Source organism: Cetorhinus maximus, unplaced genomic scaffold (genome assembly GCF_964194155.1).
Source record: "Cetorhinus maximus unplaced genomic scaffold, sCetMax3.hap1.1 HAP1_SCAFFOLD_3380, whole genome shotgun sequence".
NCBI classification, from domain to species: Eukaryota; Metazoa; Chordata; class Chondrichthyes; order Lamniformes; family Cetorhinidae; genus Cetorhinus; species Cetorhinus maximus.
In genome coordinates this window covers 1,776-28,523 of record NW_027599293.1, presented here as the reverse complement: position 1 = coordinate 28,523, position 26,748 = coordinate 1,776, and the positions used below count along the sequence as shown (strand labels likewise).

The 26,748-nt window shown below is 45.4% G+C and overlaps 1 protein-coding gene across 1 annotated transcript; it reads right to left on the bottom strand.

Annotated features, from left to right (window-relative positions):
- Window positions 1-1,076: 1,076 nt before the first annotated feature.
- On the bottom strand, window positions 1,077-19,157 carry nle1 (notchless homolog 1 (Drosophila)). Its single transcript, XM_078537929.1, has 11 exons — window positions 18,832-19,157; window positions 12,716-12,933; window positions 11,826-11,905; window positions 9,939-10,015; window positions 9,431-9,528; window positions 8,345-8,537; window positions 6,623-6,758; window positions 4,918-4,964; window positions 3,022-3,224; window positions 2,009-2,168; window positions 1,077-1,151 (listed from the first exon to the last, which is right to left on the bottom strand). The coding sequence occupies exons 1-11, from the start codon at window positions 18,964-18,966 to the stop codon at window positions 1,077-1,079; spliced, it is 1,422 nt and encodes a 473-aa protein (XP_078394055.1). The 5' UTR covers window positions 18,967-19,157.
- Between the last annotated feature and the right edge of the window lie 7,591 nt (window positions 19,158-26,748).

Genomic DNA, 26,748 nt, shown 5'->3' with positions numbered 1-26,748 from the left:
GGAAGAGGGGGGAGAGAGAAGGGGGGGGGGGGGAAGAGGGGGAGAGAGAGAAGAGGGGGAGAGAGAGAAGAGGGGGGAGAGAGAGAAGAGGGGGGAGAGAGAGAAGAGGGGGAGAGAGAGAAGAGGGGGGGGGAGAGAGAAGAGGGGGGGGAGAGAGAAGAGGGGGGGGGAGAGAGAAGAGGGGGGGGGAGAGAAGAGGGGGGAGAGAGAGAAGAGGGGGGAGAGAGAGAGAAGAGGGGGGAGAGAGAGAAGAGGGGGGAGAGAGAGAAGAGGGGGAGAGAGAGAAGAGGGGGGAGAGAGAGAAGAGGGGGGAGAGAGAGAAGAGGGGGAGAGAGAGAAGAGGGGGGAGAGAGAGAAGAGGGGGGAGAGAGAGAAGAGGGGGGGAGAGAGAAGAGGGGGGGGGAGAGAAGAGGGGGGGAGAGAAGAGGGGGGGGAGAGAGAAGAGGGGGGGAGAGAGAAGAGGGGGGGGGAGAGAGAAGAGGGGGGGAAGAGAGAAGAGGGGGGGGAGAGAGAAGAGGGGGGAGAGAGAGAAGAGGGGGAGAGAGAGAAGAGGGGGGAGAGAGAGAAGAGAGGGGAGAGAGAGAAGAGAGGGGAGAGAGAGAGAAAAGGGGAGAGAGAGAGAAAAGGGGAGAGAGAGAGAAAAGGGGAGAGAGAGAGAAAAGGGGAGAGAGAGAGAAGAGGGGGGAGAGAGAAGAGTGGGGAGAGAGAAGAGGGGGAGAGAGAGAAGAGGGGAGAGAGAGAAGAGGGGAGAGAGAGAGAGAAAAGGGGAGAGAGAGAGAAGAGGGGGGAGAGAGAGAGGTGGTGGCGGAAAGAGAGAAAGCTAGAAATACACAAAAATGTTAACCTTTCAGGCCATGAGAACGTAATTTGATGCTACCTGACTAGCCGAGTTTTTCCAGTATTTTCTGCTTTTTTATTTAAATAACAATTTAGAAATAACTTTCAGCTCCTTATGTCATTGCTGAGGTAAAGGAGACTTTGAAAAAGTTAAGAGAGTGGTGTCAATGCATTTACAAATTTAAGAGCAGCTTTTGAAAAATTTGGAGAAAAAACTTAGTTGAAATTCCTTTCCCTACTTACATTCTCAGAACTTTGTCTTTTCCACCACTTGCGACTCTTTGTCCATCAGGACTCCAATCAACAGCATAAACCTGAAAACATGGAACAGGAACATTTTTATTTTCGGAAACAGGTCTTTATCGTACAGATCCACAGCCGTCAACCCATCAGCCAAACGGCTGCAGTTTATTACAAACAGCCCCAGCATGCATCAAACCGGCACAGAATGGACTGAAGGAGTCCCTGGACAATCATGAGTACAAAGACTGAACAGCTTCTGTTTGGCCAGGTTACGATCTTTCTAAATGGGAACGGGTAAGGCATTCTTACCCTGACCACTCTTGCTTCCTTTAAGGTGCTCCTTAAAACCTGTTCATTGGCCAAGTTTTGGGCCATCAGTCCTGATGTCCCCCGAAGCTGACTCGGAATCAGATTTTGCTTGACAATGGCTCCTGCACCTTAGGAAGGCCAGGACTAGCTATTAAATCCAATAGGGAATTCAGGAGAAATGTTTCATTACTCAGGAAGTGGTTAGAACGTGTAACTCACTACCAGGAGGAGTGGTTGAAGCGAATTGCATAGATGCATTAAGGGGAAGCTGGATAAGTACAAGACTGAGAAAGGAATAGGATATGTTGCTAGGATGAGATGAAGTAAGGTGGTGGATGCTCGTATGGCACATACACAAAGGCGTCGACCAGGCGAACCAAATAGCTCGTTCCTGTGCTGTAAAATTCTATGTAATACGGAGCTGCCACGGTTAACATGATGAAAGATCAGGCTCAAATGGACCCAACAGTCTACGTCCATTCCAATTTGTAAACCCATAAAATTCTTCTGAAGTCCTTTCACCCACTGAAAAGATTTAGAAGACTTCTTTTCAACTCCTGTCCATGTATCCTTTCAGTTTAGTGGGGAACACATTTCCTGTTCAGGGAAGACATCTTACCTCATCAGCATGACCAGGAAGGTCAACAGACAACTTCCGTGTCTTCACATCCCACACCTTCAACGTGCTGTCACTGCTGCCACTCGCCAGCAGTCGACTGTCCGCTGACCATGCAATCTGGTACACCGCTGACACGTGACCTCGGAGAGATGCCAAATATCTAGAAACAAAACGAAGACTTGAATCACTCGGTTTTATTTAATTCAAATGGAAAAGTGCTAGTCTGGATAATTGAGAAACTAGCCTTTTCAAGCAACTGTTTCCTGGATCAACAACAAAAAATTGCATTTATACAGCCTCTTTGACATTACACCTCTTCCAAAAGGCACACCACAAGACCGATTATCAAACAAAATTCAACATCGAGCCACAGAAGGAAATACTAGAACAAGCAACCACAAGCTTGGTCAAAGAGATGGGTTTTAAGGAGTGTCTTAAAGGAGGAGAGGTTCAGGGAAGGAATTCTAGCGCTTAAAAGCCCCAGCAGCTGAAGGCAAGACTGACAATGGTGAAATGATGCACAATCAGGGATGCACAAGAGTCCAGAATTGGAGGAGCACAAAGATACCATAGAGTTGTTGAACTAATTACAGAGTAGAACTCTCTCAGTTCTGCCCCTCAACCTCAGTTGACCTGCACTACAGCCCCGGAGTGAATTTTTCCCTTACAAGTCACTCTCACCATGGCCTCTCTGAGTAAGCCTGTGTTGAGGGAAGAGCAGTTTTGAACTCTGGGCCTACAGACAGTAAAGCATTGATCTGGATTTGAGTCAACATCTGAGAGCTGAAGTGATCCTGTGCTAACCCAACCCATCCAATTCAACCCTTCCCCGTTGCTTCTTCGTTCGTGGAATCTTGCTGTGTATAATTTGGCTGCCACTTTTCCTACAGCAGTGACTAAGCTTCAAAATATATTTAATTCGCCGTGAAGCACTGTGTGACGGCCTGAGGTCATGAAAGGCGCTATTATAAATGCAAGCCCTTTCTTTAAGGACAGCAAGTTGGGAACCTTACTTGCCAGTCCTGCCGTCCCACAGCTTCACTGATTTGTCGAACGACGCGCTGGCGATGAGCCGAGTGTCGGGGGAGAAGCAGACTTCGTTTATCAGAGCTTGGTGGCCCGTCAATCGCGCCAGGGGCTTCTTATCCTCTGCGGGCGTCCAGAGGAAAAGTGTGAAGTCGTCTGACCCCGAAACCAGCCTCTCCTGCCCCTGACCCTGAAGAAAGAGAAAAGGGAGGGTATTAGGATTACTTTGTCAATTGGGACATCAATAACATTAAGTCAGTTATGACATGGACTCTTAACAACCCCACCCTGGCTATAGCCTTCTCATCCTCATTTGATCCCACATGATTTCCCTCACTAGAGGGTATAAAAGTGTACAGCTGTTCCTATGTCTCTGCCATAAAACACACAAGCCTGAGCTACGATCATTGACTTTACAAGCTTCTCCATGACGAGACACCCAACCTTTACTTACCGTGCTGCTCTAATGAGCCAAGCAATGGCTGGAATCGCACTGTTCTAGAGGCAAAGTAGAAGGAGCTGTAGAAAACCAGCCCCTTCTCACCACTTTAAAGGGCAGCAGAGGTGGTATCTCAAAGCCCAACACTGTGACAGTTCAGCTCACTCATGTGGGATAAGAGAAGTTGCATTTATACATTACACCCCAGGAGATTCCAAAGAGCTTTGCGGTCAAGGAAGTGTATTCACTGCTGTAAAACGTAGGAACACAGGAACAGGATTAGGCCATTCGGCCTCTCGATCCTGTTCCATCACTCAATCAAATCATAGTTGATCTGTATCTTAACTCCAATCCCACCTTTTAGCTGTAATCTTCGATACCCTTACTTAATAAAACTCAGGAATTAAAAATTTTGATTGACCCAGTGTCTACGCGGGGAAAGAATTCCACATTTTCATGACCCTTAGTGTGAACAAGTGATTCCTGATCCTGAATGGTTGGGCTCAAATTTTAATCTTAATTCCACATCAGAATACAAGTATATGCAATCTTTCCTCATAATTTCAACACTTTCTGGTGAATCAAAGCCAATATATCCTGCCTGAGGTGTGAACACAGCGCTCCAAATGTTGTCTAACTAGGGCTTTATACAACCACACTAGCCTTTAGCGTTTTATGCATCCTGACATCCAAAACTCTTTCCTTGTCCACAGTTCTTCACCTCTCACCATGACAAAAATGTCCTGATGTTTCTTTTCCTTGGATGACCCCACACTTATCTCCCTTGAACACCATCTGCCGCAGAGTTGCCCACCTAGTCCACATCCCTTTGTAACATTCTGATCCCATCAACACAGCTTACTGTACCTCTGCACTTTGTGCCTTCGACCATCTTGGACATACAACTCTCGATTCCTCCATCCAAATTATTGATGTCATAAGAGTCATTACGGCACAGGAGGAGGAGGCCATTTGGCCGTGAGTCCATGCCAGCTCTCTGTAGAGCATTCCAGTCAGTCATATTTCCCCATTTTAACACTGTACCTGTGCAAGACCATTCCCTCAGGTTCCCAATGAATCTCCTTTTGAAATCATTAAATCGCTTCCGCTTCCACCACCCTCGTATGCAGAGTGTTCCAGGTCATTACCACCCGCTATGTAAAAGATGCACATTGATGAATATGGTGAAGAGCTGAGGCCCCACTACAGATCGCTGGAAAACATCAGCAGTCGCATCCCACTAATCAGGGTACATTCCCTTTAAGCCACACTCTGTTTCCTACCTCCCAGCCAATTACCAACCCACCTCACAAGCTTCTTCCAGCCCTTTCATTTTTGCGAAGAACTTATTGTGCTTAACCTTATCAAATGTAAATTAAATGTCAGGCCACCTACAACAGGTCTTAGAAATCAATAGCTTCGAACTTTTATTCGGCTCCCTTACCCTGGTTTGCTCATATCTCTGCAAAGCTTTTTGCTTCAGTTCCTCCACTGCAAAATAAACCATTAGAAGAGAATGAGAAGGAGAGACTCCAGTAGTTACATCAATAGACTTTTACCCAATTGTCGGCCACACACTGAGCAGCAAGCGGCTCCTCAAATTAATTTAAATACATTCTAACTGTGCCAACATGCAGGAAACAGACCTCTATTTGCATTTTTCTTAGTTCCCTACATGACTTGACTAAGCTGGGCTATATTTAGAACATTATGTGAAGCAGGGGAGGGAGGAAGGGAGGAGCGGAAAGAGATGCCGGCTTCTTATACTAGTCAAAGCCGGTTCAAAAACAACAACTTGCGTTTATTTGGCTCCTTTAATGTCCCAAGGAACTTCACGGGAGTTTTATCAAACAGAATTTGACATGGTTCTCATAAGGACCGCCGATCAAAAGCGCCTAGGTTTTTAAGAGGAGAAGAGGCGAGGTGGAGAGAATTCCAGAGTTCAGAGCTTGGGTAGCTGAAGGCATGGACAGCAACGGTGAAGCAAGGAAAATTGGAGGAGCACAAGAGATCTCACTCAGGCAGTTGCACAGCTACAGAAGGTTGCAGAGGTAGGAACAGGCGAGAGCCATGGCAGGATTTGAACACAAGGGTGAAAATTTTAAAATCAAGGTGTTGCCAGACCACCAGCCAATGAAGGTCAGCAAGCACAGGGGCGATGGGTGAACAGAATTTAAGTCCGAACTAAGAGTTATGAATGGGTATTCCAGAAAAAAAAATTTTTTTTTGTTGAAGCTTTTCGTCTTGCACTCATCAGGACAATTTGCAAGAATACCAAATGTAAAGGGAACAACAATTTATACTGTGTGAGAAGAGAGTGCTGATTGGTTGGCAAGTGGACTCTGATTGGTAGAGGCGTTGCCATGGAGAATGCACCAGCTGATGGATGGGTTTTGGATGAGCTCATGTTTACGGAGGCAGCAAGGTGGGAGGCCAGCCAGGAGAGCATTCATCCTAAGTCATAACTATTTAATCAGGTGGCACCCCAGCAGCTCAAGCTTATCCATGGGTCTGGTACCAGGGGCAAGGGAGTCAAACTTAGCAGCGAGCACACCCATATCCCCCTCAAATCAACACGATTATAGAGGCTCTGGAGATGGTGGAGAAATGATTTACACGGACAAAACCGGGACTGAGAGCATATAACTACCAGGTAGGGCTGAGCAGGCTGGGGCTCGTTTCTCCAGAAAAGTGAAGGTTGAACAGTGACCTCCTAAAGGGCTTTAAAAACATGAAAAGATTTTGTGGGGTAGATGTAGAGATGATGTTTCCACTTTGAGGGAGACCAGAACTCAAGGCATAAACATAAAATAGTCAACAATAAATCCCACAGACTCAGAAGGTTGTAGGTTCAAGCCCCACTACCCTGTATTGAGCACATAATCTAGGTTGAGAAATCAGTGCAGTTGTAAATCACCGAGCACATTTTGAAGGCAGCTGCAACGCTGTAAACTTCAGGCTCCAGGTCCTTGACTGACTCGCCTGTCCTCTGATACTTTGGAGAGCGAAGGACATGTAGGCTTACAGCGAAATCCCTCCATTGTGGAATGGTAGGGGTGAGTAAATAGAGGAGTTTGTCTTCCAGCCTAAATTCGAAGACAAGTGTTGGCAAAGGAAACATGTGAAGGAAAGGCAGCGCGATTACCCACAAGAATCATTCCTGTCCTGGGGAACAATTGTGGCTTCAGCTGGTTCGAAAGCTCCAGTTCGCAGTACGTAGTCTGTGCTGAGTGCCATTGTATTTACCCAGTGTGCATGGCCCTGGAGCGTTCGACACATGACCCCCTGAAAATAGACCACGCAAACTGTTACCAAACCGGCCTCAGTATATTTCTCACAGAAACAAAAAAAAAAGAATAATTACCAAGACCTTAATATACAGCGCAACACATTCACAAGGTCATGTGTGCAATCTATAATTGTTTATGTACATAAACACAGTCTGTACACAAACCTTTCTCCTTATACCATTTCAACACAACAACACTCTGATCCCCAACTCCAAAACTGTTGACCCGCAAACAGATGGAGCATTTTGAGAATGGTCTTGAATGACATTAAAGGACCCAGTTTGTAGCCATGACAATGTATCTGTGGAAATCCACCTCAGAGTGAATGCACTGATCAAACTGACCTAATAAAGACCTTTAGTGCAACTCAGGGGTTTGATAGGGTAGACGTATGGAAAATATTTCCACTTACAGGGAGTCCTAAGCTAGAGAACAAAAATATGAGGTAGTAACCAATAAATCCAAAAACGAACTCAAACTGCTTTCTCAGAGAGCAGTGAGAATGTGGAACTTGCTGCCACAGGAAGTATTTGAGGCAAATATCTTTTTTTATAATTCTCTCATGGGACGTGGGTGGCGCTGGCTAGACCTACATTAGTTGCCCATTGTTAACTACTCTTGAATAGAGTGGCTTTCTAGGCCATTTCAGAGGGCAGTTAAGAGCCAACCACATTGCTGTGCGCCTGGAGTCACATGTAGACCAGGCCAGGTAAGGACGGCAGGTTTCCTTCCCTGAAGGACATGAGTGAACCAGAGGAGTTTTTACAACAGTTGATGATGGTTGTCATGGTCAACATCACTGGGACAAGTTTTATATTCCAGATTTATTTATTGCATTTCAATTCCACCAGCTGCCGTGGTGAAATTTAAATTCAAATCAGGAATCTGGAAAACCTGGGGCCTCTGGATTACTGGTCCACTGACATTACGACTGTGCCACCATCTCCCCCAATCATAAACGCATTTAAGAAGAAACTAGAGAAATACATGAATGGGGAAAGGAATGGAAGGATATGCTGATAGGGGCTGATAGGGTGAGATGAAGTAGGGATGGGAGGATGTTTGTGTGGAGCGTAAACACTAGTCTGGACCAGCTGCGCTGAACGGCCAGTTTGTGTGCTGTAACTTCTATCTAATTCTACGTAAAAACTGGCTGCCACGCAATAAAGGTCCAAGTATTTCCGTATCCTGTCTCATTTTCTTTAAAACGTTGAATTTTACACAGTAAAACGATCGCCCCTTTGAAAGTCTGATTTTACTAGCAGACATTGTCCCTTCCAGCAGTTTACCGTTACACCTAATTCCTGCACAGGTTATGCCGTGGGATCCCAATCCTTCCAGTCGATAACTGGTTCTCATATTGAGCTCTGGAAATCGTACCGTGCAGCAGCAGCAGCAGCCAGTAGAGCTTGGCAGCGTGAACAACTGCACACGAATATACATCACATCTCCAACCTTCTAACTCCTCTCCACTCAACCTCCGCCCTCCCAAACACCAACACCGACACTACTCTTTTCACCCTGGGTCTCAAACCATTCAGACTTCCGCTTTAAAAAAAAAACAAAGTGAACCAAACTTACGTCTTGGGCCCTCCAGACTTTTATAGTCCTGTCCTGCGACGAGGAAAAGATGAGGCCGTCACCGCCCCATTTCACACAGGTTACCGACTGCGTGTGCCCTGTCAGGATTTTATCGCAACGGCCCAGCACCGTGTCCCATATCCGGATACTGCCATCCTTGGATGCGCTGGCCAGGTAACGACACTGTGGATTTCTGGCCATGCAGGAGAAAAGAGAGAACACTCCATTAAAGAGCCAAATTCTAGCCTTAATTTGCATTAATTGAGAAAAATGAATGCTCACTGCAGTGATGAGAAAGTTAAGGGCTCTATGCATTGAACTCGCTGCGACTTTTATCAGACCCACTCCCCATTCTCAAGACAAATCCAGTCTGTCCCTCGTATATAAATAAAACATTTTAGCCAATGCACGGTAAGAATAGAATAAAAGGTGTGGGATTGGATTGTATCTTGCTTTGAATGCTAAAAAAATTGGACCCTAAACATAGGTCAGTGAACTACTGATACATAAACCATAAGCAACTCTCCTCACGCATCTTCCATTAGTTCCCACCCATTTTCCACTCTCGCCCATAAAAGCAGACAAGAGTCTCTTCCAAAACCTCTGCTTCTAGGAAGCAATTGTTAACGTCATGTCAATTACACTGTTAAGGTTAAAAGGATCAGGTGATGGGCGATCAACTGTCTTCGAGCACATATAAGTTGGGGATAGCTGGGACACTGGGTTGAGTGGGAGGAGAGCTGTGAAACTGAACATGTCAATAAACACGCTCAATAAAGAAAAGTTCTATGTCTTGGTTTCAGCTTCACCAACCAGCAGCAATCATCCACTCTTAAGTTTCAGTTGATAGCACACTCATCTCCGAGTCAAAAAATTACAGGCTCAAGGGTTTCAAGCACAACAGTCTATGCTGACACTCCAGTGCCGTACTGTTGGAGGAGCTGTCCTTCGAGCCATTGATCCTCAGTGCTGACCACTCTCTAGAGAAAATATACAAGTCCTGCTAGCTACTAAAATCAAAACCGTCGTCAACAGGACAACTACATTTGGACGCTGGCCTTAGATTTTTATGAATTATTCACTCACATATGTAGCGGTTCCCAGCAGAGATACGTAATCCACTTAGAGTGCCCTGTCAGAACCTTTCCGATTTGCTTGCCTGTGCTAGGGTCCCACAGGAATATCTGAAAGTAAACAGGCAACATACAACTTTACCCAGAGACCAAAAAAAAAAGTGCAGGCACTTGGCAACGCTTCCAAAATGACCTGCCATAAATCTCTGCCCAGACTCCAGTTTGTGCATTCAGGCCACATTTGACAGGTCAACATGTTGTTGTTTTACTGAGACAAGGAGGGTGTTCAAGAGAAATGTAAAAAAGTAATGGCAATATGTTAAAACACACAACGCTTTTGAAGACTTCTTCCCCTCTTATTATAACAGCATTTTCTCCCTCTTCCGCTGCTAGGAGTGGCAAGGGGCAGTTTGAGTGTAAAAAGATAATTAGTGACCAGAAAAAATATTGACACGTGGTGGCCGCTTGATAAATATAGACAAACCTTGAAGAGGGTTTTTTTTCCCCCCAAAATTAAATACCTGACTATTTTTGCACCCCGAAGCCAGCTTTTTCCCATCCGGAGACCAGGCTATGCTTAGCACCCAGTGCCTGTGACCTGAGGAAAAGAAATTAAACTCTTTTCAGACATGTTAACTCCCAGCTATTCTGCAGACTTTTTGAATTATTAACGAAACACACCTTACTCAAATTGGAATATCTCATTCACAGTAACTTGTTAATTTTCTTTTGGGTTAGTCATTGGTTGCAAGGACTTAATCTCATTTCACTTGCTGCTATAAACATTCTGCTAAATTAAAGTGAGACAGATAATCAAAGAGAAGACACAGAAATGGAGGGAGTTAAGAGAATGCTTAATTTGTAATTGCTCAGAGGAGGACCATTAAAGCCTTGAAATTAGGCTTTTCAAAGAGGAGCACGGACAAGATTAACTCTGTCCACCATTTTAAATAGGTTGATGCTTATTGTAAAGCAGCGGAATTAGATACATGTAACTTGTGTCTTCAATGTTCAAAGGGGCCCAATCCAATGTTATTATGTCTTTTCATGTTTATTAAGAGATCCAATGCTGAACATAAAGAGGAACTTGCATTCATAAGGCAACTTCCATGACCTCAGAATGTCTCAAAGCACTTTAGGGGCCACAAGGCACATATTTTTTGAAGTGTTGTTGAAGTTGCAATGTAGGAAACACAACAGCCATTTTGCGCACAGCAAGCTCCCACAAACAGAAATGTGATAAATGACCAGATCATCTGTTGTTTTTTTTTACTGAGTGATAAACATTGGTCAGAACAGGAGATAACTCCTCCCTTGTTCTTCTTCAAAATAATGCCACGGGATCCACCAGAGAGGGGAGATGGGGCCTTGGCTTAGTGTCTCATCTGAAACAGCACTGACAATGCAGCACCCCCACAGTACTGCCTGGATTACATGCTCAAGTCTCCAGAGTGGGTCTTAAACCCACGGCCTTCTGACTGACCCACTGAGTCACTCTTGACACAGCACAGACTAAATACCAACAAAAATCCTGAAAAGGCCAACTTCATCAAAATAACTCTTTACTTTTTCTCCTTTTTTTGGTGAATATCGTGACTCATCACAGCGCTGGGAGATGGAGCTCTCTTTGTTTTCTCTGCATCATGCACTCCCAGGTTGGGCACAGGATGGTTTGCTGCAGTGTATAGCTTCCCTCTAACTCGGGGCACAAAAATGTACAGTCCCAACTGGAGAAACAGCGCCACCTGCTGCACTTGGCATGACATTTTTCTATCTCATCTCACCAGCTGGAGGCAAGGTATGAAGGATTTTAATCATTTTTTTTTAAAAAAAACTAGCATTTATACAGCGACATTCATAACTTCAGGGCTATAAACCTGCAACCTTCTGACTCGGAGGCGAGAGTGCTAATCACTGAGCCCCGGCTCACACTATAGTTGAGGAATGATTAAGATTGTCGGGCGTGTGTGTGTGTGTGTTTGGAAAGTTCAAAAAGACAGGTCAAAATATGAAGTTAGCGGCAAGACAGTAAATACTGCCATGGACTAGTGTACGAAGGAAGGCCTTGAAAACTAACTGAATAAAAAGAGATCAGGGTCCATTAGTTGGGTTACTGAAAAAAAGAGGTTGAGACTTGAATCCATAATCTTGTGATTCAGGAGTGTTACCAACTGAGCCAAGCTGGCAGGACTAAACCAACAAACTAAAATCAATCTCCTCTGGTCTCACCTCCCAGCTTCATTTGAAAGTAATGCATTTGTTAAGAAAAGGCTGGAGAGGAGACCAGTCACCTTCCCGGGAAACACTGTCTGCACCAGGATCCCAAAAGCAAAAAAGCAGAGAGGTTGGAGGCATTCATTGCATTTGGTGCAGGAAAGATAATATTGAAAGGTTCAAAGTGAACTTGCCTTTAGCTGTAAAGTGAGGGGTTTCTGTCGACAGATCCCAGAACCGCACTGTGGTGTCCCCTGATCCACTTGCTAGGTACCTTTAACATCAGAGATATTGGGTCAACACTGCATACAATGTACCATTAGCACCGTGTACAACAAAATATACCAACCATTAGCAGTGCTTTACAAGAGTGAGATAAAAAAATTATTTTCTGAGTTCACATACAGAGCTGACATTAGGTTTGGATGACAGCCCAGGTGTCTCGCCACACACACACACACACACACACAAAAAAAATTCTTGTATGAAACACTGAGACATTTTGATAACGTAAGAACACATTACATATCACGACAAAATCGTTCTTTTTTCCCTTTAAATAAGGGGGAGTGTCTTTTAAAAAAAAGGAAAGGCTTGCATTTCGATAATGCTTTTCATGACCACTGGATGTCTCAAACTGCTTTACAGCCAACAAAGTGCCTTTGAAGTGTAGTCACAGTTGTAACGTAGGAAATGCAGCAGCCAATCTGCGCACAGCAAGCTCCCATAAACAGCTATGCAATAATCAGTTCTTGTGATGTTGGTTGTGGGATAGGTGTTGGCTGAGGATAAGTGCCCTGCTCTTCTTTGAAATAGTGCCATGGGGATCTTTTGTGTCCACCTGACCAGTGCCCTGGTTTATCATTCCATTCGAAAGAGTAGCATCTCCAACAGTGCAGCACTCCCTTGGTATTGCACTAGAGTGTCAAGTTTGAGTTTAGTGCTCAAGTCTGAGAGTGGGACTTGAACCAGGAAACCTCGTGACTCCCAACTGAGCCTAAGCTGACAGGAAACTGAGCCTAAGCTGAAAGGAACAGATCCGAATAATTTTTTTTTCAGGAATATTCTCTTTGGACACACTTGCCTTCCAGTGGGACTGAAGGCCACAGAAATGACAGCCTCAGTGTGTCCTTCCAGTGAGCTGGTACAACGCGTGACAGCCCGAACCCGAAACACTGCCTGTGGTTGGTAAATAATGTCGATAACATTTTCCGTTTCCACCTTTTGTTCTTGCAGTGTCTTCTCCAGTGAGGTGACAATTTCCGTCTCATTCACATAGAAGGCCAAAGGCAGGGGATCATCCTGCAAAGGTTAGACCAAACAAAAATTGTCCCATTTATGAGGCTCTTTTTATTCCCCGCCCACCAACACTCAACGACTTCATTATAAACATACCAAACAATGATAGCCAACAAATGAACCTCTGGTGCATCAAGCCTGTTGACAGCCTGTGATACCTCGTGCAATAAATTCTGTACACTCCCCACCAATATTCCCTTTAAACTGCGCGCTCATGCAGAATGTACTGCGTAGGCCTCACATATGTTGCGTCCTTTAAGATATCACGTGTGTGTGGGGCTGCACAAATAAAATGTAAAGGTACCTTGCACTGCAATGAACAGGACATACACACAAAAGAACTTTTAGAGGGGACATTGCTCCCCACCCCGCTCGACTCCACATGATCCCCAAGGGAGAGGTGGGAATCCAGGTTAGAAAACCCGGGGGGGATAAAAAAATCTGGGAAATTCCTGTCCAATCCCCTCAGGCGATCAAAACTCACCCAGGAAGCTGCTCTGGCCTGGACCTACCTTTTGTAAGGGGTGATCTCCACCCCAACCATAAACAGGTTCAGCTCTTGCCTGAGGATTACGGTGAATCAGTGTCCACCACACGAGAGGGTCACCTGTTCCAGAGATGCATCGTTCTCTGGGAAAAGAACCATCTCCTGACATTTAACTGGCCTTAAAATTGTGGCTCCCGGGATCCATTTAATTGCGCAAACCATCAACTCAGCAAAGTCCATTCCCTTCACTGTATTAACCTGCTCTAAAGCGTAGAGTTCCAGTTCTGAGTCTGTTTTTGTAACAGAGATACATTATACTGGGAGCGAAGCGCATAGGAAATAGGAGGGGTAGGCCATTTGGTATATGATCACGCCTAGTGGCCATCCTCTGTACCCTTTCCAAAGCCTCAATATCACTCAACAATCGAGGAAGCCAAAACTGCTCAGCATTCTAAATGAAGCCTTACCAATGTAGCTTACAAAGGCAAACGGCATGCTTAAGGACAGTGATTTTCCTCTCCCTTTCGTCCATGATTAAGAGGTTAAGTTGCAGGCCCATTTCCAATCCCCTGCCAATGCTGACACAATTTTCCTACTGGGTTTAACTCTTTCAGCACGAGGTGCCTGGCCTCCTATCCGCTCTTCCCCACAGCCGCACAGCCACCCATCCCACGTACTGTCATTTGACATTATGGTGTCAGCTGCGACTCAGTGGGTAGCACTCTCGTCTCGGAGTCAGAGCCTGTGGGTTCAAGCCCCACTCCTGAGACTTGAGCACAAAATCCAGGCTGGCACTCCAGTCTTTCGGATGAGACATCAAACTGAGGCCCTTTGTCCTCTCAGCTTGGTGTAAAGCATTGCATTATTTTGAAGAAGAGCAGGGAAGTTATCCCTGGCGCACCGTTCAATATCTATCCCTTGACCAACATCACTAAAATAGATTATTTGGTCATAGTCACATTGCTGTTTGTGGGAACTTGTTGCCTGCAAATTAACTGCCAGGTTTGCTACATTGCAACAGTGACTATACTTTAAAAGTCCTTTAAAAGGGCTTATTTGGCTTCAAAACACTTTGGGACATCCTGAGGTGGTGAAAGTTGCTATATAAAGGCTAAGAATCCTGCCAGTGCCACACTTGATCCAAGCATGCGCCGTCCACACATGTTGCTCCGTGGCATCATCTGGAGCGTCCGAGTTGGTAGCGGCCAGGGTGAAAGATGGCGCCGTTGAAATGATCACAACTGGGCGGCAGTGACCTTTGAACGGGCACTCGGAAAGAAGTGTGAAACTGTATTATCCGTTTAAGATCCCCTCCAAGTCACTCACCGTCCTGACTTGGAAATATATCGGCCATTCCTTCACTGTCTCTGGGTCAAAATCCTGGAACTCCCTCCCTAACCTACACCACGTGGACTGCAGCGGTTCAAGAAGGCAACTCACCACCACCATCTCAAGGGTAATTAGGGGATGGGTAATAAATGCTGGCCCAGCCAGCGACTCCCAAATCCCATGAACAAATAAGGAAAAAAAATTATAACATACATAAAAGGAAAGACACAGGTTTACGGTAACAACTGCACTCTCTCCGTCATGGATACCAGCATGCTGGAATGAATCACTGCTGCTTGGAACCAGAATTCACATCGCTAGTTTCTTGAAAAAAAGTGCATTTTTGCAAGGAATAACTGCAGAGCTGCCTGTGGAACTTGGAGTGATAGTAAATCGTGGAGTTACACTGTGAAAACTGTACTCTGTGAGCCTGGAGAAAGCATATGGTGGTCACGACAGCCATTACACAAGCAAGCGTCGACAGAGGGCAGGATCTACCAGTCAGCGAGTGGGGGCAAGGCCCACTCACCGACGTATAAAATGATGCAGGGTAATGTCGGGTGGAACTCCCGACGTCACCCCGTGTCATTTCTGTTTTCAGGTCGGCGGTGGGGCAGCCGAGTCGGGTGCGCACCCGCTGACCTGTCAACAGCCTATTAAGGTCATTAGAAAACCAGTCCAGCTCATTAATGGACCTGCCGGTCCAACCTGAAGGACGGCGGGCAGGCCGGGAGCCCAGACGGGCTTGTGAAAAAAAAAACATGAAACCTCATCCACTGGGCGGGATGAGGTTTCATGAGAGTATTTCAATTTTAATGAAAGGTTTAAATAAAAGTTATGGACCTGTCCCAAGTCATGTGACAGTGTCACATGAGGGGGCACGGCAGGGAAATATTTTTAAACTCCTTTATTAAAAGTTGAAAATCTGAGCCAATCTCCCTGAGGCAGCACTTAGCCTTGGAGATCTGTGCGCTATTTCACGCGCATGCGCGAAAGAGCGCACTCCCGGCTAAGGGAATCCACCCCCACCATCCCCATCTCCCCACCCACACAGGGAGCGCATAGCGCTTCTGGGCGGATGTCACGCTGAGGGGGCCTTAATTGGCCCGCTCACGTAAAATGGTGGCGCCCCCGATCGGGAACCCGCCCGCTCACGCCCGCTCCTGCTCTTCCCCCCCCCCCCAATGGGGGGAAAATTTTGCCCAGAGATTCCCTGAGAGCGTTTGCTGAGGGAGAGGAGGGAGGGGATGGGGGCGAAGGGGGAGCGGAAGGGGGCAAGGAGGTGTGGCTGGGGACTCCCATAAATAGTGCCCAATATACCCCATGGATGTCCTGTGCCTATTGATACACTCCCCAAATTTTGAAATTCGTGCATGCGCAGTCCTGACGTCACCATGAGGCCGTGCTGGCCTCAACTGCACACATGCAAAGGTCTGTACATGCGTAGACTGATACTGGCGGTCTAGGTGCAGCGGAACGACATTGTTAGATTTATGTTCGTGCGCAAATCAGTGCACGTGCGCAGAACGCCATCTTGCGTTGGCAAGAGACATAGTGCTATAAAAATGCAACCTCCTTCTCTGTCTAACTGCTCCATTCCCAAGCACATTAGCCCACAGAGAGACACATGATAGACTGAAACCTGCACTCTGTCCCACCACTCAACAGAACATCTAAAATCTATCTCAAATCAAATCCTGAAGGTGAAAGAAAATTGCTCTCCACCACTGCACCACCCAAAATAATTAGCATCTTTAATTATGTTTGGAAACCAAATGTTTAGCTCTACTTCACACTACCCTCACTGTCTTCACATCAGCTTGGCTAAGCTGGTAGCACTAACTGTAATTCAAGATGTTTTGGGTTCTAGGATCCGAGCACTCCAGTGGACTGCAGCACTGCAGGAGTGCTGTATTGTCAAACATACTGTGCTTTGAATGAAATATTGAACCAGTTGTTCTGTTTTTCCAAGTGGATGTTGAAGATCACAATAAAACAGGGGTGGGGTATTTATTATAAGAACATAAAAGAGATAGGAATGGGAGTAGGCCATTCAGCCCCTTGAACCCGCTCTGCCATTCAATTAGACCATGCTGATCTTGTACCTCAACTCCACCTTCCCGCACTATCCCCATATCCCTTAATACCCAAAATCTGTTGATCTCAGCCTTGAGTACACTCAACAACTGAGCAACCACAGCCCTCTAGGGTAGAGAATTCCAAAGATTCACAACCTTCTGAGTGAAAAAACTTATTCTCAGTCCTAAATGGCTAACCCCTTATCCTGAGACAACAACCCCTAGTTCAAAATTTCCCAGTCAGGGGAAACAGCGTCTCAGCATCTATCCTGTCAAACCCCTTAAGAATTATATTTGTGTCAATTCTCATCCTTCTCAACTCTGGAGAGTATAGGCTTAATTTACCCAATCTCATTATTTGGATGAGACTGTAACTGAGACCCTGTCTACCTGTTCAGGTGCATGTTAATGATCCCCACGGCACCAGTTGAAGAGCTGATGTTCCTCAGTAACCTGGCCAATATGCTGTGCCTCAAAACCACCAGGAAAATTACGGATTAATTGTTCACTTATCTCACCGCTGTTTGCGGGATCTTGCTTTGTGCAAGATCAGTGCCACATTTGCCTGCATAACTGTGCTTCAAAGCAAATTCAGTTGCCCGCCTTTTCTGAGCAATGAAGGAAGGTTTAATAATTACAAGTCATTCTTCGTAAGTTCCTTGAGCTTTTTTGTTTTATGACGAGCAAAGGAATGAAATCAATATTCCATTAACATGCATTCACATAGCATCTAGAAGCTTAATCAGACTAAAATCAAACTGCAGGAAAAGGAGGAGGTATTAGGAAGCCGGGAGATCTTGCAGCGCAGTGGGTAGTCTCTGGGCCAGAAGCTCTGGGTTCAAGTCCCACTCTGGGGCATGATGGCCATGAAAGGTGCGTTCCTAACGTGGCCAAACAGGTTGATTATCTGCCTGTAAATCCTTCCAATATGCCTGATGGCAGTGGTAAGAGAGGGAGAATTTTCTGGTCAGCCATACTGCGAAGGCAATGGCAAACCGCTGCAGTACTTTGCCAAGCATAATCATGGACCAATCCAATGCAAGTCCATGGTCAACAACTTAGGGCATGGTGCCTGAAGGAGGCGGCAGCTTAGGAAGCCAAAAAGCTTGGTCAAAAAAGTAATTCTAAGGGTCTTAAAAAGAGAGGGAGAGGCAGACAGGCTGAGGGAGGGAATGGATTCCAGACCTTCATATTCTATTCTAGAAAACCAGGTGAAGGGCAGAACTTTACACACTTTGTATGTATTTATTTACAGAGATACACATTAAAAACATACATCTCCTATACCCAACAATCACAGTTTCAGTCTGCTCCTATGTGTAACTCTTGAGTCAAACAGTTAAATTAAATTGACAAAATCAGGGACAAAGTAAAAAGCAGCCCCTTAAAGGGAAATTGTAAAAGCAAAGACAAAATTTAAAGGAAACTTACAAACATTAAATCAAAATGTGATCATAAGGGTCTATAAAGCATCACAGGCCCCGCGGTGCCCACCGAGCATGGAAGGCCTTGATGGTGCCGGCAGACACCGCGTGCTCCCTCTCCCAAGGACACCCGGCTGCGAACATAGCCGCAGAAGAGGGGCAGACAGTCGGGTCGGACAACCCCCTCGATCGCCTGCTGCCTGGAACCGTTAGTGGCCAACTTGGCCAAGCCCAGGAGTAGGATCACGAGGGGGGTCCTCCTCCCTCCCGGCACCCCCTCCGCACCGGGTGCCCAGGGATCAGGAGCATGAGACTGAAATGCAAAAACAGCAGTAAAAGGTTTTTCAAATAACTGAAAAGGGGGCGCAGCCTAAGGCACTGAGCACGAGTGAATCCCCAATTAAATGCCCACCACCTGACAATTAAATAATCAATTACTGTACAATTAATACTTAAGAGTCTAGGTGGCTGAAAGCACAGCCACCAATGATGGGATGAAGGGAGTGGGGAGATGCGTAAGAGTCACATTAAGTACCACAGTACCCTGCATATGACAGTCTAAAAGTATTTGTGATGACTTTACCTTAGGCAACAGAATATTGCACACAAGCTGCAATTTGTCGGGTGTAATGTCAACCGGGACATCAAAAGGTGTGCCCAAAATTTCCCCACCCTCATCCTTGAACTGCACCAGCAGTCGCTGGCTGTCCTCCTTCATCGTTGGGCACCACGCAAGAGCTAGAAAAGAGAGTGAGAGAAGCTGATCAAATATCCAAGTTCCTGAAACCAGCACCGCCCATTTTCCACAAAACAATCAGAATGACAAATCAACGAGCACTGACAAAAATAGAAACGTTAATGGCTGGCAGGCAGATTTTGCTTTTTTTTTAAAATGACGAATAACAACACAAACTGCTTAACCAGTTCTTCCCAGCAACACTTCATCTTCTGCCTCCATAGGATATTAAAAGCAAATCTCGAGTATGCAAACAATTCCCGTTCAACATCTTGTTTTCACAATCGTTGCTCATGGCACCCATCAACAATGAAACTTCCAATGTAAACATTTGGAATGAAAGTCCTGTATGTGAAAATAAGTTGCGATACAGTTTTATAGAGAGATGCCATAACAGGTATTGCTCCTTGGCAACAAGGAATTAGATAAATGCTTAAATTTACAAGGGTATGAGGAAGTGGGCTTGATGAATAGCTCCACACGGCCTGGCACAAACGTGATACTGGGAATTCCCAGAAAATTAATCAGCACCTAATGTCAAAAGGCTAGTTAATCATAAAATGATACAGCGTAGGAGGTAGTCATTCCATTCCAGTTTACCAGTGACACAGACGGGTATAATATTAAATCTAGTGCATGGGCACTGATCAAGCAAAGTGTTTTGTCCTGGATGGTGTGGAGATTCTTGAACATTGCTGTGACTGCATCCATCTCGGCGTGTGGTGAGTATTTCATCCCATTCCTGACTTGAATCTTATCGATGGTGGAGAGGCTTTCAGGGATCAGACTATCAGGCTCTTGTTAAACAGACACAACTGTTCATTTGTAGCCTGAGCTGCACTGAGAGTTTACTGAAATAAATATATTTATGTGGCAACAGTGGATATGGTCCAGTTGATGAATTATGTGGCAAATGTACCCAGTTAGTTTGATAAGGTGCCACTTCAAAGGTTATTGTGGAAAATAAAAGCTCATGGTACAATGTAGGGGGTGACATATTGGCATGGATAGGAGATTAGCTAGCTAACAGGAAACAGAGGGTAGCCATAAATGGATTTTTTTCTGGTTGGCGGGATGTAATAAGTGGTGTGCCACAGAGATCAGTGCTAGGGCCTCAGCTTTTTACAATTTATATAAATGACTCGGATGAAGGGATCACAGCAATGTTCAAAAATCTCCAGTTGCGAAATTTGCTGATGACACAAAGTTAGGTAGGAAAGTAAGTTGTGATGGGGACACATAAGGAGGCTACAAAGTGACATAGATAGGTTAAGTGAGTGGACAAAGATCTGGCAAATGGAGCATGAGGTGGGCAAATGTATAATTAGCAATTTTGGCAGGAAGAATAAAAAAGCAGCATATTATCAAAATGGTGAGAAATTGCAAAGCTCGGAGGTTCAGAGGAATCTGGGTACCCTAGTGAATGAATCACCAAAGGTTAGTTTGCAGGTACAGCAAGTAATTAGGAAAGCTAATAGAATGTTATCATTTATTGTGAGGGGAATTGATTACAGAAGTAGGGAGGTTACTGTTCAGTTCTACAGGACACTGTTGAGACCATATCTGGAGTACTGAGAACAGTATTGATCACCTTATTTATGGAAAGATGTAAATGCATCAGAATCAGTTCAGAGAAAGTTTACTAAACTAATAACAGGAATGGACAGGTTGTCTTATGAGGAAAGGTTGGACAGGCTAGGCTTGTATCCACTGGAGTTCAGTGAGCTTGACTGAAACATAAGATCCTGGGGGGGACTTGACAGCGTGAATGTGGGAAAGGATGTTTCCCCTTGTGGGAGAATCTCAAACAAGGGGGCACTGTTTCAAAATAAGGGGTCACCCATTTAAGACAGCTGAGGAGAATTTTTTCTCTCAGAGGGTTGTGAGTCTTTGGAACTCCCTTTCTCAAAAGGCAGTGGAAGCAGAGTCTTTGAATGTTTCCAAGGCAGAGGTAGATAGATTCTTGATAAACAAGCAGGTGAATGGCCACTGAAGATAGGCAGGAGGTTACAGTCAGATCAGTCATGATCTCATTGAATGGCAGAGCAGGCTCCTACTCCTGCTCCGAGTTGTATGTTCTTATGTACTGCATATCAGGCAAGCAAAGGAACGATGTGTTTTACTGCTAGACAGTAGCCTGGGGCTAAAAAGAGTGAGGAAATTAAGGAAATTAATATCAGCAGAGAAAAAATATTGGAGATACTGAAGGGACTAAAATCCGACAAAAGGATAGCTGCAGGGATAGTGGATGTGCTGGCAATGATTTTCCAAAATTCCTTAGATTGGGAAAGGTCCTATTCGTTTGGAAGTTGGCAAATGTTACATCGCTTTTCAAGAAAGCAGTGAACTACAGGCCAGTTAGCCTAGCATCGGTTGTTGGGAAAATGCTGGAATCTATTAAGAAGGAAGTCTTAACAGTGCACTTAGAAAAGCATATTATGATTAGAACAAGTCAACATAGTTTTTGCTAAAGGGAAATGCTGTTTGACAAATTTATTACAGATTTTTTTTTTGGACAGTAGGGTAGATAAAGGGGAACCAGTAGATGTAGTATACCTGGAATTCCAGAAGATATTCAATAAGGTGTCACACAAAAGGTTAACAGGCTGGGGCTCATGGAGTTGGGGGTAGTATTTTAGCATGGATGGAAGATCGGTTAACGGATAGAAAGCAGAGAGTGGGCATAAACAGGGCTTTTTCAAGTTGGCAGACAGTGAATAGTGGAATGCCACAAGGATCAGTGCTGGAGCCTCAGCTATTTATAATCTATATTAATGACTTAGATGAAGAGACAGCAAGTAATGTATCAAAGTTTGCTGATGATACCAAAGATAGGTGGAAAGGTAAAGTGTAGGGAGGACACAGAGGCTGCAAAGAGATATAGACAGGTTAAGTGAGTGGGCAACAAGTTGGCAGATGGAGTATAATGTAGGGAAATGTAAAGTTATTCACCTTGGTCATAAGAGTAGAAAAGCAGAATTTTTAAGTGTTGACGTTTAAGAGATTTGGGTGTGCTGGTACAAGGAACACAGAAAGTTAGCATGCAGGTGCAGCAAGCAACTAGGAAGGCAAATGGCATGTTGGCCTTTATCGAAAGGGGCTTGGAATACAAGAGGTCTTGCTACAGTTGTACAGGGTTTTGATGAGACCATATCTGGAATACTGTGTGCAGTTTTGGTCTCCACATTTAAGAACGGATATACTTGCATTGGAGGTGATAGAACGAAGGTTCACTCAGTTGGTCCCTGGGATGAGGGGGTTGTCCTATGATGAGAGGCTGAGTAAATTGGGTCTGTTTTCTCTGGACCTTAGAAGAATGAGAGGTGATCTCATTGGAACATGCAAGATCCTAAAGGGGCTTGATAGAGTAGACGCAGAGAGATTGTTTCCACTGCTCGGGGAGTCTAAAACATGGGGGCACAGTCTCAGGATAAAGAACTGATCATTTAGGACTGAGATAAGGAAATTTTCTTCACTCAAAAGTTTGTGTATCTTTGTATATTTGGAATTCTCTACCCCAGAGAGGTGTGGATGCTCCATCATTGAATTTATTTAAGGCTGGGACAGACAGATATCTGGTCTCACAGGGAATTAAGGGATATGGCAAGCGGACAGGAAAATGGAGTTGAAGCCCAAGATCAGCCATGATCGTATTAAATGGTGGGACAGGCTTGATGGGCCGTATGGTCTACGACTGCTTCTATTTCTTGTGTTCTTATAGGTCGTCATCTAAGTGTCACGCTGAGTGGCATAGGCAACCAATGTGTCATCAGCACAGATGTTGTTGATGACTCTTCCTCCTATCTTTATATCATACACCTCCCTCCTGGTCACAAAGTCCATTTATAGGGTGCCCGATAACACTGAACCCAAGGAGAAAATTGTTGAGTGAAAAAACCCAAAAAACATACTATAACCTAGAGCACTATTAAACAGAGGCGGAGTCACACTCCCCGCCTCCCCCTAATCATTGGGTAGCTCTCAACTCTGTCAGAAGGTTGTGAATTCAAGTCATGCTCCAGAGCCTTGAGCACAAAATCTAGGCTGACACTCCCAGTGTAGTACTGAGAGACTGCTGCACTGTCAGAGGTACCGACTTTCAGCCAAGACATTAAATCTCTCTCAGGTGGAAGGAAAGGATCCCACAGCACTGCTGAAGAATACCAGGTACTTCTCCCCAATGTTCTGGCCAATATTTGTCCCTCAGCCAACATCACAAAAAAAGATTATCTGGTTTGTCAATGCTATCTGTGGAATCTTGCTGTGTGTAGACTAGCTGCCATGTTTCCTATACCACGACAGTGACTACTGTCATAATGTCAAAGAATTTCAACGCCAGTGTGACGAGAGGCACATCCAGCAACCGGCTGATCAAATCAAACAGCATATTCCTTCTGTTGCTCATAAAAGGCAACGTACAGACCATACTCAACCAGCCCACACACACAGAACCCAAACCAAAATGTCTACTGTTGACGTGACTTGCTGAACAATCCTGAGTGCACCAATAACTACACAAACCACCAGTTTAATACAATCAGTCATGCTCGTAATGTGTTAGGGGAGGAGGTGGCATAGTGGTATTGTCACTGGACTAGTATTCCAGAGACCCAGAGTAATGGTCTGGGGACCCAGGTTCGAATAGCATCATGGCAGATGGTGAAATTTGAATTCAATAAAAATCTGGAATTAAAAGTTTGACGATTACCATGAAACCATTGCCGATTGTTGTAAAAACCCATCTGGTTCACTAGAGCCCTTTAGGGAAGGAGATCTGCCGTCCTTACCTGGCCTGGCTTACATGCGACTCCAGACCCACAGCAATGTGGTTGACTCTTAAATGCCCTCTAAACAAAAGGGCAATTATGGATGGGCAATAAATGCTGGCCTAGCCAGCGACATCCACATCCAAAGAACGAATAATAAAAAAAAAATTATGTTCGCTAGAAGCGCCGTACATTCATAGAGGGACCCATTCTCTGCAAACAAAAGGAATATTGTGTGGCCCTTTTTTAAAAAAAATTACCCCGAAGCTTGGAAGCCAATAGTTCCCTATTGTGTTCTCCATGACAATGCCTCGGCCAATCAGAGTAGACTTGCCAAACAATCAGCACACTTATCTCCTGTTGCTTAATTGTTGTGATCATTTGAAATTTGGCTCTCATGTTTATCCTGATGAGTGCAAGACAAAATCCTTCAGCAAGGTCTCTCTTTTCAGAAATAATACAGTGACTACTCCCCACAGGTATGATACTGGCCAAATGGGGCATGCTGAGGCTGTGCTATATAAATGCAAGCTCCTTCTTAAACCAAGTGATTTGCTTCTGCAAAGTCCCAGTGAGTTTATTGAGTGAGTAGCTGATACATCCTGAGCAGATGGACACTTCTGTGCCTTTTTTTTGGGGGGGATTCATTCATGGGCTGTGAGCCATCGCTGGCATTTTATTGCCTTTCTCTAACTGCCCTTGGAAATCTGGCAGTGAGCCATCTTCTTGAACCGCTCCAGTCAGTGTGGGTCAATGAAGGGACACCCACGACGCTGTGAGGGAGTTCAAAAGGGTTTCTGACCCAGTTGACAGTGAAGGAGCGGCCAATAATTTTGTAAGTGTCATTGTCGGAATAGGAAGGGAGGTGGAGGGGGGCGGGGGGCGGTGGCGGCAATTGCAGTCTTGTGTCCCTTATGTACACTCATTCCCCAGAAGAGAAAAGGTGAAGGGTGAGAACTAGACAAGTGGGGGTTTTTGAAACAAAACCCTAAGTAGCAACATTGAATGGTGGGAATTGAGAGGAGGGTGCAAGAGGAGGACCCTGAACCATGCAGTCAGCAGCATCTAGAGGAGAGTATGAGTGGAGGACCCTGAACCATGCAGTCAGCAGCACCCAGAGGAGAGTGTGAGTGGAGGACCCTGAACCAGGCAGTCAGCAGCAACTGGAGGAGTGTGCGAGAGGAGGACCCCGAACCAGGCAGTCAGCAGCACCCAGAGGAGTGCAGAACAGCTATAAAAACAGCTTGAGAAGCAGCGAACGTTTGAGAGCAGAGGTGACTGAGGGAGTTCGGTGAGGAGGGAGGAGGTGCTCCTTTCCTTTCCTACCTTTCCTCAGAAAGAAGAGCAGTGGCCTTGGTAAGTAGCACCTGGTGAGTAAATTAGAAAAGTGTAACGTTTTTAAACAAGTAGCTACACTTGGATTTAACTGCAAAGCACCAGGAATAAGGGAAATTTAGGGCCAATATAATAAAGTAATATAAATAATCCAAAGTATGATAAAGTTAACGTAAGGGAAGTAGAGTTAAGACATGGTAGGGCAACTCAGTCGAGTGGAATGCGTGTCCTGTGATATGTGCAAACTCATCAACGCTACTGGTGTCCTGGACGACCACATGTGCAGGAAGTGCTGCCAACCACAGAAACCTGAGCTCCAAGTTCCAGGGCTCGAGTGACGGCTGGAGTCACCATGGCGCATCTGTGAGGCTGAGAGCTACATGGATAGCACCTTCAGAGAGGTGGTCACACCGCAACTTAAGGGCCTGGAGACAGAGAGGGAATGGGTGACTACCAGGCAGTCCAAAAGAAGTAGGCAGGTAGTGGATGAGACCCCTGGGGTCCCGTTCACAAATCGGTTTTCCGTTTTGGAAGCTGGTGAGGGCGCTGGTCCTTCAGAGGAGTGCAGTCAGAGCCAAGTTTGTGGCACCGTGAGCGGCTTGGCTGTACAGGAGGGGAGGAGGAAGAAAGAAAGAGCAATCGTGATAGGGGATTCATTGGTTAGGGGAGCAGACGGGCGTTCCTATGGCAGTAGGCGTGACTCCAGGATGATATGTTGCCTCGCTGGTGCCAGGGTCAAGGATGTCACAGAGCGGCTGCAGGGCATTCTTCTGGGGACGCTGAACAGCCAGAGGTCATAGTCCACATTGGTACCAATGACTTAGGTAGGAAAGGGGATGTGGTCCTGCAATCAGAATTTAGGGAGCTAGGTAGAAAATTAGCAAGCAGGACCTCAAATGTAGTAATCTCCGGATTACTCCCAGTGCCCACATGCCAGTGAGTACAGAAATAGGAGGATAAGGCAGATGAATGTGTGGTTGGAAAGATGGAGCAGGACAGAGGGCTTTAGATTCCTGGGACATTGGGACTGGCTCTGGGGGGGATGGCACCTGTACAAGCCGGATGGATTGCACCTGAACAAAGCCAGGACTGAGTTCCTTGCCGGGTTTTTACGCTAGAGCTGTTGGGAGGGCTTTAAACTAACTCGGCAGGGGTGTGGGAACCAAGAGAAAATATTAGAGAGGAATACCAAGGTACACAAAATACTGAGAGGGACAGATAGCACTTGTATATAGAGAATAGTAAGTTAATAGGTGAAGTCGGGGTGAGGCAGAAAATAACAAAATCTAGCTCAGGATTACTATGCATGTATGTGAATGCATGAATATAGTAAATAAGATTGGGGAGTTACAGGCGCAGATTGCCATGTGGAATTATGATGTTGTGACGATAACAGAGACCTGGCTCAAGGAAGGGCAGAACTGGGTGTTAAACATTCCCGGGTACAAGGTGTTCAGAAAAGATGGGAAAGGAAGGAAAGGAGGAAGGGTAGCAGGATTGGTTAAGGAGAGCATTGCAGTGCTGGAGAAAGAGGATGTCCCAGAGGATTCAAGGGCAGAATCAGTTTGGCTAGAGCTAAGGAACAAAAAGGGTGTAATTATATTGCTCGGTGTAGTCCATAGACCACCAACTAGTGAGAAGAACGTAGAAGGAGAAATCGGCA